Source organism: Syngnathoides biaculeatus, chromosome 21, assembly GCF_019802595.1.
Source record: "Syngnathoides biaculeatus isolate LvHL_M chromosome 21, ASM1980259v1, whole genome shotgun sequence".
Taxonomy (NCBI): domain Eukaryota; kingdom Metazoa; phylum Chordata; class Actinopteri; order Syngnathiformes; family Syngnathidae; genus Syngnathoides; species Syngnathoides biaculeatus.
This window is the reverse complement of record NC_084660.1, coordinates 203,365-220,215: the sequence shown is the minus strand read 5'-3', so window position 1 is coordinate 220,215 and position 16,851 is coordinate 203,365. Positions and strand designations below refer to the sequence as shown.

The following is a 16,851-nucleotide window of genomic DNA, read 5'->3' as shown; positions in this document are numbered from 1 at the left end:
TAATATTGGGGTATGTTTTTTGCCAAATGCGTCAGACCTGTCCAAGAAAGTTCTACAGAGAGGTCTCAACTATTTCACGCGAGGATATGTACACGGAATTAAAATTTGTGGACGGAGCGGGATGCAATGTCAGAGTTACAGCGAAATGTTGGCCATCGATTCAAAAAAAGTTTGACGCCTCACAAACTTCATACTGAAATCCAACAGGATAAAATAGTGGAATTGTACTGCGCATGTAAAGCAAGGTGAGTACTTTTTACCTGGAAAGATCACGAGTAATATCACTGTAGTCTTTATAAGTGAGTGGGTGTATTCATTTGAGTTGGGTTGTAATGGAACCCAGTCTTAAAAGTCAGATGCGATATCAAATAGACAAATAGATATTTCTCTTCGCATCTGAGGACCCTTTTCTTTGTGACATTAACTTTTCCAGGCGCACGCGACCGATATCCAGCATTGCATGTGGGACGTGACGACAAGGGGGGGTCAAGCCATGGGTTAAGAAAATGCGGGTATCTGTTATTGTACAAGTGATTGACACGTCAGAAAGGTCCATTGATTCCTTGATTGATTTGAATTATAATCATATTGTCATAGACTCAAATGTTAGTATTAAGTGTATGGTGTAAATTTGGTGTAAAAAAATTCACGATAGCAAAATGCTAAAAAGTTAGTTAGCCCTGTGGCAATTACCATTTTAGGTAAAAAAAACAAAACAAAACGCTAACTACCGTTCAGTTCAGTCGTAAATGTAGAAAATTTATGTACATTACACATCTAACTGCATCTTGAAAATCATTTGCAGATTGTCATTTTCATTTTTCAATTTATCACGGGTTCGCATGCTGAAAATATGTTCCGAATTGAACTGTTTTTGTGTGCGAGGAACGGGTTTACCCAAGACCTTTGAGGCAGAAATTTTGTGTCAACCTTTTTTGGAAGTCAACTTAGGCAAGCCCGCCTTAGATGACACTGCTCTACATGTAATGATGTGTGTGCGTTCGAGGCTGTGCGCTTATAAGGATGTATACTTATTTGTGAGGTTGCCTTACCTGTAGGAATATTTTCTCTGAAGGTTTGTGCGGTCGTTTACCGAAAAGCACGTGTACTTGTAAGGATGTACGCATTCTGTGAGTTTGTATTACTTGTGGAGATGTTTTCTTTTTGAGGATTTATATTCAAGTTGTTGACCTAAAAGAATGTGTTTTGTGTCTTCTGGAGGCACTCGACACGTCTAATGTGTCCTCGCTAATCTCGGTTGTTTTGCAGTGGGGCGTTTAGCGCCGCTGTTTGTGACTGCATGTGATTGGAAACATCAAATGAGCTATTAGATTTTGCTGCAGGCGTGAGAAGAAAACGAGCTTCTGTAGACCAGTGAGTTATTTAGTCAGCAAAAAGAAACGCAAACAAAGTGATGCCTTTTTCTTAAGAAAATAGCCGTGCCGCAAAAACAGCTTCAGGCTGCATGGCCGAGGCCTGAGGGGGGCAAAGCATTGGTGCAGCATCGATGTAATATTGTTGCGTAGTCATAGAGGTGATTTTTTTTTTTTTTTTTTTGGTCTCCTGTTCTTTCCAAAATTCATTCCAGGGTGCTCAATGTGCCACAAGCTTTCTGGTTGGTCAGTTTAATTCCATAAGATCCTGGAGAATTACAACTTCCGTGTTGGACGTTTTATTAAAGCTTCTCGCAAGGAGGAAGCAGCGCACAATTACATTTTAATAAGACGCCTCTGTTCCCTGGGAAATAATAAAAAAAAAAAAAAAAGTTGCACGGCAAAGAGCAACGGCGTGCTGGTGCCAGCACAAATGAGCACAAACATGTTGTCATCCGGACAAAATGAGCTCTAGCGTGTCTGTTAGCACACTAATGGCTGTTTTGGCATTTTCCTATACTTAAATGAATCCGGGAACGTGTCGCACCCGTTTGCATAAATGGCCAATTACAACTGCTTTGGAAGTGTAAAACCACTCACAAAGGCATTGTACAACACAGACATTTAAGTCCTACTCGCGTATTTTTTGCTATCTTAATGTTTGGCGTCTTTTTAAAGCAGATATAATAGGAAGAAACAGCGCCGCGGGAAAAAATACATCAAGTGCAACCGCGAGCTAATAATTAGTAGCTCATCTCGGTTAGCACAAAGTGACATCTGTTGTCGCCTTTGATGGGAACAGCTGGCCAGGGTCCGGATAGAGGGCGGCCATTAACTCTCCTCTTTCCGACCTCCCAGCAGCACCTGGTGGAGGCGGCGAGCGGGCATGAGGGCTCACGTTTAATTGCGCTGAAAATGGCTGCTAACATCTCCCCTGAGGGGCGGTGGCGGCAAAAATAACAAAAAAAAAAAAAAAAAAGACTGCACGCTCAGGGAAGAAAAAAAAAACAGATTATTGGACCTTAGAGGGTGTTGACCTGTAAGAATGTGTACTTGTGAGATTGTTGACTTGTAAGGATGTCTGCTTGTGAGGATATTTACTTGTTAGGAGATTTATAGTACGAATGTGTACTTGTGATGTTTCTGACTTGTAAGGATGTGCAACGGTGAGGTTGTTTAGCTCGTTAGGATATGTGCAACCCTACAAGAACATGATCATTATGCTGGGGAGACCAGAGCAGCGCAGCGCAGTAGCAGGTCCTCACTTTACCCGCTTGCGGCTCTCTCAACCCACCGGTATTCACATAGGCAGCCAAGTTAAATTAGTAATGATGCTGCTCCTGCTTTGCAGTATTCTGTTTTTAAAAAGCTTTTAAGTTTGTGGACTCAGGTGAAAATAAATCCCACGGTCGGCGTTTAGGCGTGGAAATACAATACGTATCCTTAGAGTCGTTGAATGTATGCTGCAGAAATCTTGAGTTAATCATGAATTAGTCATAGGTTTGGATCATGGAAATTCTGTTTGTATTCTCCCCCCCCCACACACACACACACACACCTCTCGCCACGGCTTGTGTAGGTTTTTTCTGTCAAACCCTTGTCGAGACTCTGGAGGGAACCCCCGGTTTACGCTACCTCTGGAAAACCTTCAAGTTCATTTTCCGAGGGAAAGTCCTTTTCACGCCCGATTCCCCGGCCACACGGCTCATCATGAAAGAGGTAATCAGTGGACTGACACCGGTGCAGGCTCACCCTGGCCAATAGTTGGGAGCCACCAATGCATTCATTCCAGTTTCCTTTTGATTCTTTCTGTTTTTGTTGCTTTTCCCCCACATATAGGCTAACAGCACCTTCAGCACCCTTGCGATGTTAAAAGAAATGGCCGACGCGTGGGACGAGCTGGGGCCACGTGTTTGGGAATTCTTTCAGAACAGCCCGCAGGTCAACACAATACGGGTAATCTAGATTTGTCGCGTCATAGACTGTGTTAATCAATTGCGAAGTTCCGGCAATAAAATTTTCGGCACGACCTTTTTGATTGTTTAACATATCGTAATCCTTGATTCGACTGATCGACTTTCAAAATAATCCTGAATTGCAACCCTGCGTGGTATTATTTCCTGCTCGACTCAGGAAGCAGGTTTTTTGTTCAGTGGAAACCTTTTGTGTCGAGTGACCGACAAGTGATAACGACAAGTTTTAGGGTTGAGCTTTCCCACAGCACCACCGCCGTCTTCCAACAAGGTCTCGCACCCAAACCAGGACTTTGCGAGTCCACAGATGGCTCAAAAAGCCCGACTGATGATGTTACCACGCGACGGGGGAGAGCGTACAGTTTTTTTGCGTCTCCTGTTCAGTATGGGAACCGAGGGAGGGAAGTAATTATGGATAAGTATGGGATAATTTTCATCCTGGCAGAAGGGATTATCTATAGAAGTAGAGGACGTGGACACTTTGCCTCCACCTCTATCCCTTTCCCTCCCTCCCCTTCTCGCTCTTGCAGTATTTCCTTGACACTGACATTACTCTAGTGTCACTCCAAATGAGCTTATAGGCAGCTGGAGGGAAGCAGACATCGGGAGCTCCGCATAGCCGCGGTATTCATTACCCTAGCCCTAACCTTTACACAAATGGGCCTGCATTCCTCCTTTGTCTTCATTTTCTCCACCGGCACCGCCGCTCTGCTCTTTTCCCCGCCACCGTCGCCGCCGCCGCCCCTCGCTGCCGGGCCACCGGCTCGGAGAGCGTTTTCGTCATCGCCGACCGAGGTCGTTTCAAGGTCGCAGACGCGTTTTAGTTTTGATGGACCAATTACCGTGGCCGGCGAGTCCATCTGCGGTCCGAAGCTGGAAAAGAAAGGCCGTAAACAGAGGCACAAAAAAGGCAGTCGCGTGAACACGGGTCAGGAACCTCTTTTCCCATTAATTGAAAATGATATCCAAATCAGACGATACCCTACTTACAAATATTTCAGTCTCAAATTGGGATCGCTAGTTGAACGTACTGATGAGAAGCATCTATCAGGGGCACGGCACACCCATAACTCGGGAGAAAATTTGCCATGCAGTATTGTCTGAAACATTCTATTGTTTGAGCCATGGTGTTTTTCAACAAATGATATACATACTACTATTGTTAGATGTGTTATTGTTTGACACATGGTACACATCCTGACCAACTATTCCAGATAAAAAGAATCTTTTGGAATGTGACCCATTTGTAAGTAAGGCAGCGTCCGTAAACGTACGTTCTGTTGTCAGACTTTGCTGGGTATTCCGGGTTTTGCCGCCGCCCTGGACCAGCGTCTCAATGGCACCGGCTGGACCGCCGCCCTGCTCGCCAACTTCCTGTACAACGGCCCGCCAGAGGACCGACCTGCCGGGGTGCCGCCCTATGACTGGCGGGACTTTTACAACACCGCCACTCAGATCCTTCAGCTTCTGTCGGACGTTCTTGGTGTACGTATCCACTGCGGTGTAATTTTGCAACTTTACGTCCCATTCAATTTTGCCGATGCATTTGCTGTTTATTTAGCTCCCGAGAAAGATCTTTTCACCCATTTCTGTGTACAGAGCAGCCTCGCCGTTTGCCAAATTTTAATGTTGTCAAATACAGTGTGAGCACACACTCGCAGTTGATGTATTGATCTGAGCCGCAGTTTGCGGTGGGGGCCCATTTTCTCGACACAGCGTGATCCAACACGTTTGGGAAGACAATTCTTACACGCAATTCGAAGTCAGGCTTGTCGGCAGGCACGGCGATTTACGCTTCGCATGGGTTAATATCCAACTACTTCCAAAAAGTTGGGAATTCATGCTTAAACTTTAATTTAATTTGACATTCTCGAAACTTTTGAGTAGTGTAGTTGTGGCGGAATTCCAATTTGGTCACCTTGCGTGGCTCTCCACCCTAAATGTGTTCCGTTTTATGCCAGTGTTTGGACCTGAACAAGTTCGAGGCCACCCTCAGCGAAAAGCAGCTGGTGGGCAAAGCACTTGAACTCCTGAAGAACGACACCTACTGGGCAGGCGTCGTCTTCGTCGACATGCCGTCGGATGCCCACCGACCCCCTCCTTATATTCACTACAAGATCCGCATGGACATCGAAGAGGTGGAGCGCACTAACAAAAGGAAGGAACGGTATGCAACAAAGCAGATGAGATCCTAAAACTTAATAAAATTCAGTAATTCAGCCACAGTTGGATGGATGGATGGATGGATGGATGGATGGATGGATGGATGGATGGATGGATGGATGGATGGATGGATGGATGGATGGATGGATGGATGGATGGATGGATGGATGGTGTTTTTGACAAAGTACGCATACAATTGTTTGACGTGTGGTATTGCTGACACAGAATGCCAATACAATATTTTGACAGATTGTACCGTATTTTCCGCACTATAAGGCGCACCTTTCATTTTCTCAAAAGCCGACGGTGCGCCTGATAATCCAGTGCGCCTTATATATGGATCAATATATTGAGCCTTTAGTGCTGCTCCATCTAATGTCGGCATAACGTAACCCCAGCCTCGACTGTCGCGTCTCTTCTCTGCGCCTTATGTATGAAAAAAGTTTTAATGTAGGCCATGCATTGAAGGTGCGCCTTATAGTGGGGAAAATACGGTATTCATTGCATTGTTAGACCCTTGGTGTTGTTTGAAACATGGTACACGGAATTGATTGCTTCTTGTTCCTTTTTGACATGATCAGTTCCCCAATCGTACCTTCTTTGTTTATAAAGTGGGTTAGGGTCTCGAGTATTTTTGTCCAATACGCTGAACTTTTTTTTTTTTTATAAAAGCCATCACTTTATTGGCTTACAAATCCAAGTGACTTTTATTTTATTTTATTTTTTTTTTTTTTGGGGGGGGGTGTCTCAGTAGGATTTCTGACAGCCTCGCTTCACATTTGCTTGGCCTTTGCCAGGGCAGATGACGATGTGTCTGCTTTTAATAAGGTCATGGTCTCCCGGGGCCCGAGACAACTCTTTTAACGACCTGCGCTATATTCGGGGAGGCTTCGCCTACCTGCAGGACATGATCGACCACGGCATCGTACGAATGCACACATCCGGGAGCCAGACCTTCGGTGTTTTCGCTCAGCAAATGCCGTACCCTTGCTATGTGGATGACACGTGAGTACAAACAACTTTTTTTTTCAATTAGCTAACTTTTTTTAAAATCAGAAAGCAACGTTTAAAACAAAATTACTATTACGGAGCCAAACGACACTAAGCGACAGAGCTATTTAGGTGTGTACAAAATAAACATTGTGGACTGACCACTCTTGTCAGAGTCAACTAGAAATGACACTTAAAAGAGGTACGATTGCCCTTAATTAATTTTACTCATCTGTCCACTAGTAGTTGCTGTTGTTTTGATTAGCTACAAAATTTCAATGAGCTCGGCAATGAGCCCCTCCACATAGTAGTACACACAGTAAGTATTGTTTTCCCCCACGGTGTTTCTCAGACGTTACATATCGTATTGTTTGACACATGGGATCATTTATCCCATAGTATTTTTGACACTTGGTAAACAAACCACAGCATTATTGAATCCAAAGTATTTTTTGGACACCTGGTACATATTGAGTTGTTTGACACGTGGCGTATTTGACGCACAGTAAAAAGAAGATGCTATAGTTTTGTTTACACCTAGAATTGTTTATTCCATGGTATTTTTGACACAAGGTATATTTGACACATTGTATAGTTCATATAAATTTGTGATATCGTTTGATACGTAGTTAAGTTTTTCTCTTATGGTATTTTTGACGCATTGGTACTTTAACACATTGTATATATATTGTTGATTGCCATGGTATTGTTTGACCTACTGCATTTTTAGGACACGTAGTACACATAATATTATGTGGGTATTTTTTTTTTTTTTTTTTTGACACATTGAACACATGGCATGTTTTGACCTGCTGCTGTTTTTGTTTGCAACAGAGTTCCAATGCATTCGGCCAATCAACTGCGCGGCTGTTTGTTTGGCTCGCCGGGGTTTTCAGTTTTAGTTAGCACATATGAATGGGCATCGCGGTTTCTCGTCACTTTCTTTCCCGACATTTGAAAATCCCGACATCCCAATACCAGCCGTCCATTGACGAAAACTTCCGGAACTATTCATGTTTGTCCATCTAAATAACCACCGTCCACATGAGTCTTCAATTAAACAAAACAACCCCCGCCCCCCTTCCCCCCAAAAAATGCATTTAATCAGGCTTGTAAAGGGGCAGGAATGCAGTCGGCCCGAGCTATCGATTTTAGACAAACCACAGGAAATTCCCTAATCGCTGATTGATGCTGAATTATTGATGCAGGTCCATACCATGCCAAGATGGCCGGTGTACATAACATAGTGTGCTCTTATCCTCTTTCATCATGTGAGCACCATATCACTGGGAAAAATCTTGACGACTCCCATCCTCTGAACATCAGGATCTCCGTTAATAAAGCAAAAAGCTGGGAGATAATTACGGGGGAGATTTAACACCGTACCCCACCCCCACGCCCCCGCCCCCTCTCACTGCAGAACACAGAATATTGAGCTCTGCTGGGAATGCCATTTCCAGAGATTAGGGATCTAATTTCAGAGTATTATGCGCTTTACATTGCATGGAGTTTTCAATAAAGAAATCTTTAGGGGATGTTTGGGTAGAGAGGATGAAAATGATGACTTTGTTTGTCTGTTTAATAATAATGCCTCTCTTTTGTGGGATATACAGCATTTTGGAAATCATTTATAAGTATACCTTGAACTAGTTTTCGTCTTTCCGTGTGAGTGGAGCATAGCGCCGAAGTTTTGGTGGCTTGCTGTCAATAAACTAGTTGAGTCTTCAAATTTTGCCCCACAGCCAATTGAACTTAGCAATGTGAATTTTTGGTCTGCAAGTCTGCCATTTTGATTTAAAGGTCATTTCCTCCAACTTTTTGTCCATACTTGTTCAAGATAGTTTCATCCATTCTCACCCAACTTTGGACCGCGTTTACCGCACAGATGGGCCAAATTGATGACGGCCTAATCACAGATATTCACCTCAGCGGATTGGCGATTTGCATTGCATTTGGATTGCGTTTTTTACATTCGTAACGTTTGCAAATCGGACAGTCGCCGGCCCCCTCGCTCGCCGCCTTCCAGCTTCCCAAGAGGAACGATTAATAATTACAGAAGATAAATGGAAGCCATAAAGCACTGCAATACCCTCAGTCCCACCACCATTTACTCCCTCGCCCGTGCCGCCATGTGGGCAATCCGATAAATTATTAACCCTTGAAAATTGCTATTTCATTCATGAATAATTAAAAGAGGAATCAGACAAAGGAAGATGCGCTGAAACAGAGAGATGGGAAACGACCGTAGCGGTAATTATTTTAACCGCACAGTCTCCGGTCAAACGGATAGGAAGAACTATAGGCTGTCATTCTGAACTGTTTAAACTCTTTGAATTGTTTTATTTGGGATAATTCTCACCGGAAAATGCAACTCAGGGTGACACTGGCTGGCGGATACCTCCAATAAGAGCAACACAAAGAATCCAGTCCATTCCCAGGTGTCTTTCAAAAACGAACTAGAATTTATTTTTTCTGATTGCTGCTAAATTTACACCCCCAAAAAATACTATTCAGATTGAGAGGAATTTGAGTTTTCATTATTGCCCGTCAGCCAGGCATGGCTTTAAAGTTTTTCAAAAAAAGTAAAATGCTAATAACCTGGCTCCACAAGGTCAGAGCAAGTTTTTTTTTTTTTTAAAATAACTATGCAAAATATGGCAGGCATGTCTTTCAAAAGTAGAACCACAAAAGCTCAAGGACCCCTGCTTAAAAAGAACCAGGAAGTCTGCCATTTTGGTTTGAAAAGTCTTTATACATAAAGTTTATTCATAGTATGAACATGTAACATAACACTGCGCATATATAAAAATAATAAAATAAATAATTAGAATTTACATTAAAAGAGCAAAAAACTATAAAATACTACAATAAGTCATGCAGAGTATTCACGTATGCCGTTTCTTCCCGCCTGATGGTGCCAAAGTCCTTTCTAATGGGAAAGTCGTAATTGTTGACAAGGTAAAAAAAAAATTTCGGGGATATATCTTGACTGTATGAAGGAACTAAGTTCAGCCTGGGTTGTTAGCAATAGTTATGGAGAGTCTTCATTGCAAGTGTATGTTTTTGCTGGTGCATTCTTTTCTAAATCAATTGTTAAGTAAAGTTTGAAATAATAATTCACTGTTTTAAGATCATAGTTCTTGTGTCTGTTTACGGTTTGGCTGTTTCAACTCGAGGTGACCCCCCCCCCATCCCACTCCCCGCTGTGCCCCCAAATTTGCCCCCCCCCCCCCCCCCCCATGATGGCATTTTGCACTGGAGATAACCAAAGTGCATTAGCTCCTGCTGTCTTCCCATTCAGCCGGGGCTGTGATGATGCTGCGGGATAAATGTTGACCCCCATGGGGCCTGATAGCACATAAACACATCCTTTTATCGGTGGCCCCCGCGCCACCTCACGCTTGCGAATCACGGGCATCTCTTGTTCGGATCCCGAGGCTGTGATCTCCATCAATAGCCCTTTAACATTCTCACTTCTGAGAAATGCTCTCCATTACTTGCCGGGCTCGCTCTGCTACTTTTTTTTTTTTTTTCCATTTGGTGATTAATTCGGGGGGGGGGGGGGGGCAATCAGCATGTAAGATGTGCATTCATGTTTGCATTTTGAATTTATTTCCAGAGCCAGCTTTTCCACAAAAGTAAGGAATTCACATTTTCATTCCTCCTTCCAGATGATAAGGGTGTGTGTACCGTATGTAACGTCAGAACAACTTTTACCATGATGGAGGATATGAAAATAACCCCCCCACCACCACCACCACCACACACGCAGGCATACACACACACACACCACCATCCCTTCCCACCGTCCCCTGGATCATAAGCTGTATCTATTTTCACCATCCATCTAAAAAAAAAAAAAAAAGACCATTAAAAGTTGAATAAAATACGGGCACGATAAAATAACACTGACTGTATACTTCACGATAATGTTTTTTGGGTTTTTTTTACCAATACAATACATCATGTTTTCTATGTGTTTCCACCATTGATGTAGAAAAATCTCCTTAAAAGGAGAATCAAATTCAACAAAACCCACCGCAGCTCTTTCCTGCTCATATACTCTTCCCACGGCTAATCTTCATTCATCTCTTTTCCAGTACATGCCTCCAACTTTCTCACTGTTCCTCCACCTGCTCCCTGCTTTCACTGCACATCACTATGTCATCTGTAAATGTTATGGTCCGTGGGGAATCCAGTCTAACCTCATGTGTCAGCCTTTCCATCACCACTGCAAACAGGAAGGGGCTCAGAGCGCATCCCCGATGCAGTCCCGCCTCCTCTTGAAATTCCTCTGTCACACCCTCAGCACGGCTTACCATTGTTCTACTGCCCTCTTATGTTCTGTATTATTCTAACGTACTACTTCCCTGCTACTTCAGAGTTCTGCATGCAGTACCACAGTCCCTCTCTCGATACTTTGTCATAGCTTTTCTCTAGATCAACAAGACACAATGTCTCACGACATGTCTTATTAAAATCTGCACAAGTCATGACTCTTTGACTGCAACGGTCAGAACTACTTTATCCAGCTCTTTCAAGAATATATTTTATACCTCTTGGTCATATCCAACCTCTGGGGCAGAGGGGTTTCAGCCTCATTACTCACTCTTATACTGTTTTCACCTCCAAGACATTCTTAGCTAACTCTTCCTTTAAAATAACCCCGACGCCATTTATCTTCCTATCTACACCATGGAAAAATCATTTGAACGCTGTTCCTTTTTGCCTTCCTGCCGTTCCACCTCCTCTCCTAGACGCACAAAATATCAGCGTAATCTTCATGTCAAACAACTCCAGAGGTGTTCACAAGACATGAAGAGTTTGTTTTCAAAACGAGACATAGGCATTTTTTTCAGATTTACGAAACTCGCGCCAAAATTATCCATTCGGAGCTGGATAATTTCGGCGCGAGTTTCGTAAATCTGAAAAAAATGCCTATGTCTCGTTTTGAAAACAACCTCTTCACATGTAGTTGATGTGCGTTGTCAAGACTGACCTGAAGTAGTACCACATTAAAAGCAGGATCAAATACAGTAAAATAGTAGTGTACAGTATATTGTACGTCGTGTAAATAAATGATTATATTCTTTTTGTGTTTTAATTAAAGTGTATCGTTTTAAAATAGCTTGTCACTCTTTAGTGTTATATATTCCATTAATTAAATGGATGGTTTAATGCAATGCTTTTATATTGGAATACATTTTCAAAGGTCGCCAGAGAATAAAATGAGAAATAAAATGTTACTATATACTACAGAGTATTTTATTTCTTTAAAAATGAAGTGTGCAGCATGGAAAGTCTGATTAAAAATGATTGAATTTAAATTAATTAAAATCCCTTTAATTTACTTTATTAGGTCACCCGGCGTTTTTTTTTTTTTTTTTTTTTCTTTTAAATTGAAACCCGCTGAGAAATGGAGACGCATTTAATTTTCGATTTACACAGCAACCGATTCCTCGGCATGCCTAAATTTAGGTCAGGCCGCCATTGTAACGGGAGCCACGCAACACCGACCCGCCAGCGTTCTATTACTTAAGCACCTTTGATCGATCCACCCATGTATAATTCAACAGCACATGGTGGCAAGGTTGTTGGTGTCAAACGCGCCGCGCATGGCTGATCCCAGGGAGGAGTCTCCGCCGAAGGAGTTAACGCAATCATAAGTCCGTCAGCTGTTCTGGAGACGTTCCCGGAATTAGCATTCACACTGCTTCTCCCGCCTCGTCTTTAGAAACGGCATTTGCCTCACTGAGGATTCAACTTTCCGGGCTCCACAAGGCACATTTTGCATATGTGATATGGTAACTGCTTAAAGTCAAATCCCTCCAAAGACTCTCTGTCAAGGAAACTGATCCAAAATATAAAATGAAAAAAAGAAAGTATAGTGCGAGGCTTCCCAAACTTTTTCAACAATGGCATCATCCATTCTGATATTAACAAGGCAAATTTTTATTTAATTTGCGTATCTACTCAAATATGAATCAAATTGTTGTGACCGACATTGAAAAACCCGTCTAGTGTGCCGAACAGAATCACGAATGTCAAAAATTATCAGCAGGCCTCGGCACCTCCTTTCAACGCCATTGGCCCACCCAGATTCAATGGCGTAATTATTAATGTTATAACACTCTCGTCGTTTTAGTCTCGAGATTATATTGTGAAGGACTTGGTCTTGTCACGGACTTGACTCCCAAAAGTCTCAGGAAGATCTCTGTCTTTGACCCGTCGGATTTTATGTCAAGACCGGTCTAGGTCCCTGAGACGTTCCAATGGTTGCTACTGAGTAAGGAGTTTTTTTTGGGGGGTTGGGGGTGGGTGTATATGATGTTGTTTGGGGCCCCTGAAATACATATCTTTGCAGAATTTGGTCAGTTTTATGCAGAGATTTCAAAACGTGCTCTAGTGCTCAGGCCCAAACAGGATTTACACCGCCATAGAACTACAAATGTAATTTGTTATAGCTCTTCCTAGTGATCAGATGGCAGCACTTTATCTAGGTACTAAACTAAATCATATTTGTCAGAATAGCTTTGACGTCTCAGTCACTGTCTAATAAAGAGAAGCGAGCACTTTGTTATATTGGCAGGAGCCAAGGATATTGACATGGCATTTTGGTGGCATTATGAATGGCCTTATTGTGTTGTAACGGCATCGAGTCACTCACCACGGCGGGCTCACATGAGCTAACTCGCAAAAAAGCTTCAATTGAGTTTAAGAAGGTTCAATCAGCCCGCCTAAGTCTCCGTTGTAAATAACAGTCATGGCTTTAATGGTCTGCAGAGAAATTTCTTCTCCTTTTTTGGGTCCGACAGGGCTAGAATAACCTTGCGTATCAAGTGATACCATTCACCAAATAGAGAAGCAGTTATTTATGCATTTAATTGGACCCGGAGGCTTGATGGGTTGGAGTCGTGATAAGTAGCGTAGGGTTCCGGATAAATGTAGCTTTTATGTCACAATGTAAATGTGATATCACCGATTGAAAGAGTAAAACTCTATAAATTCATTATTTGTCAACATATTGCCTCGACCGTTACCAATGGCTGTATTTGTCACGTTTGTGTATATGTCCCAAATGTTCATTTTGTTATATTGTCCTTCTTCCGGGAGTACAAGAATGATTCCAGCTACCAAAAGACAAATTGTGTGTTTTAATACGCATAAAGATGAGTCAGATATTTTTTTAAATGTAGTTTTCATGACAAAGGAGTGTGACAGCAAAGTTTGAGGAAAAGGAGGCTGATACTGTACTTTTGTCTTTTTCCACACAAATCCATTCACTTCTGATCCCATTTTAACTGTGTTGCTAACCAAAACAACAGCACCTGCCGAGGAGCACAAACTGTGTTGGTTAAAAATTGTATCGAAGTGTGGAGTCTTAAGCCACATTACGCATGGAGTGTGTCAGTGACAGCGATTAGCCTTCCAGTCAGCTCTGAAATGTGTTCCCGTCGCAGAGTTGAGTTCGGTTCCTTGTCGACGCACATCCTAAAAATATTTTTCAGTTTCATCCGAGCCATTGGAGGAATCCTCCCCATGTTCCTGGTCCTGGCCTTCATGTACACCACTTGCATGACCATCAAAGACCTGGTTCTGGAGAAGGAGCTGCGGCTCAAAGAGGTTCTGCGCGCGGTGGGGGTGCGCGACAGCGCCCTTTGGCTGGCCAGGTTTTGCGAGAACATGCTTCTACTCGCCATTCCGTGTGCCCTACTTAGTGTCATGGTCAAGGTCAGTGGCACACAAATGGACGCGGCATAAGATCAGGTTCCAACTAACCCGACGCCCTCAATTGGGTCTATCGGGCCACGCCTTGTCTTTTGGTACCCTTTCTAATCACCAATCACTGACATGTGGTATCAAATAATTGCCCATGATTACCCCCCCCCCCACCCCCATCCCCATGATCTCTTTCTCCCTTCCAGACCAAAGTGCAATTTATTCAAATTAAGATCACAGCAGCGGCGTTTGTTATTTCCCGCAGTTGCATCACCTTTGTTTTCAAACAGGCTTCCTGTTATGCAATTAAAGCCATGGATATTTGGCGCGGCGTGTGTCCGTGATTGCAATTAAAGTTGATTATCTGAAAGCCAGCGGGTCGCTCACCACTGTTTCACTGTGTGGTGTTAGTACAGCAACGGTGGCCTTGGTGTCTGCACTTTGTTTTTTTTTTTAGTCATAAAAACAAAAGTCACAAAACGCTGGCGGCAACGACGGCATGATGTTCCACTGAAAGAGAGCACATCCTTGCGTTGCAGGAGGCGTTGTTAATGATTTTAAAATGATGGCCTGTTCACATCGCCCTAATCAAGTATTTTGCGGCCGAACTGTGAAATGGGTTTAGTCAATAAAAACATGCGTTTGAAAAGCTATTTGTACACACCCACCCCCAGCCCTCGTCCACCTACACTAATGTCTTTGCAAGCCACCAGCAATGTGTAAACATTAATAACAATAAATCCAGTTCGCCAAGTGCCTTGGAGGACCAATGTGTATTCAGATGACAAGCTCTAAATGATAATTTCACAGCCTGGTTCAGTGCATTAATAATAATGGCGAATCAAGCAGTAATTATAACAAGGATGCATCTGGATGAGGTGGGACAACAACCGCTCGTCGTCTTTTTCAAGTGCTTTTTCAAGCAAACGATGTAATCCGGTTCAGATCTGGTTGTCGCATCTGTTGTCATTATTTTCCCAAGGTACTGAACTGCCCTGTCCTGATTGAGAAGGATAGGATTGCCACTACGGTATTGGAAAGTCGACATTCATGCTGACAAGAGGTGTGTAAATGGAGTGTTTGTCTGGTCTCGGTGTGGCCCCTTCAGGTTCCTGCGAGCTCTAGCGCGCTCGTTGCCCTTATACATGACGCTGGCATGGATCTACTCAGTGGCCATGGTTGTGAAGAGTATTGTTGCCGAGAAGGAAGCCAGGCTTACGGAGACGGTCAGGATCATGGGCCTCAGCAGGGCCATCTATTGGCTGAGCTGGGCTGTGTCCAGTGCGTTGCCGTTGGCCTTCAGCTCGCTGCTCCTTGCGCTTATACTCAAGGTGATCCCATTGGTTTGGAAATGTTTCCGGGAGGACCCAAAGCCTCATTTTGGGGATTCACTCTAGAACAGTGTAAAAAAAAAAAAAAAAAAAAAAAATGAAAGCATTTGTACTTAGTGGTTTGTTTTCTGTTCCTCTGGGGTTTCCAGCCATGACTATGCGAAGACAATCTGTCCCAAGTTTGAATCAAGCCTTCTTAATCCACCTTGTTCAGTTCCAATCATTTCTGCGCATTCAATTAACCTCTTTGGACAATGATTGTTTGAAAAATGTCAATCATCCAATCGGTTTCAATCATTTTTTGTGACAATGCAGTTGAAAATCTCAAAAGCCAGGTGCTGGGGTCCTCCTTCGAACCAAGTCTAAAACTCACCAATCCTGAATGTCGTTTTGATTTGTCAGATGATCCATGACGTTTGGCGTACGTTTGGATCACGTCTTCTTCCTCCGCTGTCAGCTCACAACTCTTTCTTTGTAACGCAGTATGGCAAAGTGCTGCAGTACAGCGACCCCTCAGTCATCTTTGTCTTCCTGCTGGTGTTCTGCCTGGCCACCGTCACCCAGTGCTTCTTTATCAGCGTCTTCTTCTCCAAGGCCAACCTGGCGGCGGCGTGCGGCGGCCTCATCTACTTTCTCCTGTACCTGCCGCACGGACTTTGCTACGCCTGGAGGGATGTCATAGGTTTCGAAACCAAGGTCGCCGTGGTAAGACTAAAGGATTTTTGCTTGTTTCTCATGGATTTCCTCGTAAAAATATTTAACCCTAAAACAGCAAAAATCTAAAACCTTTAAGGGTGGCTTGTCTTGTTGTGGGTAAAACTCTGAAAGTTACGATAAGCAGGCTGTGGTGCCCGTCCCGTAAGATGAACCATTGATCAACTTTCAGCTTTTCTTTCGTGACCTTTTTGACAGTACCACAGTCATCCGTTCTGGAGCTGTCCTTTCCGCAGGCAAAGACGCATGACTTTCCCAATCCTTACTGTCACCACAGAGAGATTGTGAGTGTGGGTGTGTTTCACTCCCCGCCAGTTTCAACAAGTCGCATGGCTATTTTTCTTGGAAGTCATAATGAATAGCAGCAATCAATAGTGTCATTCAGGAATATATTTCATTCGCACCCGACGCGGCTTTCATCTGAAGTAATCTGTAGCAGGCGAGCTGCGGCTTTTTAGTATAAGTCAATACACATGCGGTTTTTAAATTCCCAATCATTAAAAGAACCATTTGAATGGACAGACTCATTTCTCCTGCTGTTTCCAAGTTGGTCGCGTTTGGGTTTTGGTAAAATCAGGTTAGGATACT

At 43.2% G+C, this 16,851-nt stretch overlaps 1 protein-coding gene across 2 annotated transcripts in view; it reads left to right on the top strand.

Moving 5' to 3' along the window:
* Positions 1-16,851, top strand: part of LOC133494552 (phospholipid-transporting ATPase ABCA1-like) — a 59,006-nt gene that overhangs the window by 9,521 nt on the left and 32,634 nt on the right. Inside the window, exons 1-8 of one of the 2 annotated variants that reach the window (XM_061808485.1) lie at positions 2,396-2,412; positions 2,953-3,092; positions 3,213-3,329; positions 4,634-4,831; positions 5,308-5,513; positions 6,338-6,514; positions 14,008-14,230; positions 16,033-16,254. In XM_061808485.1, coding sequence (XP_061664469.1) covers positions 3,084-3,092; positions 3,213-3,329; positions 4,634-4,831; positions 5,308-5,513; positions 6,338-6,514; positions 14,008-14,230; positions 16,033-16,254 — 1,152 coding nt within the window. In that variant the 5' untranslated portion in view covers positions 2,396-2,412; positions 2,953-3,083. Of the gene's footprint in view, positions 1-2,395; positions 2,413-2,952; positions 3,093-3,212; positions 3,330-4,633; positions 4,832-5,307; positions 5,514-6,337; positions 6,515-14,007; positions 14,231-16,032; positions 16,255-16,851 lie in introns of those variants that run through there. The other variant, XM_061808484.1, reaches the window with a different exon arrangement.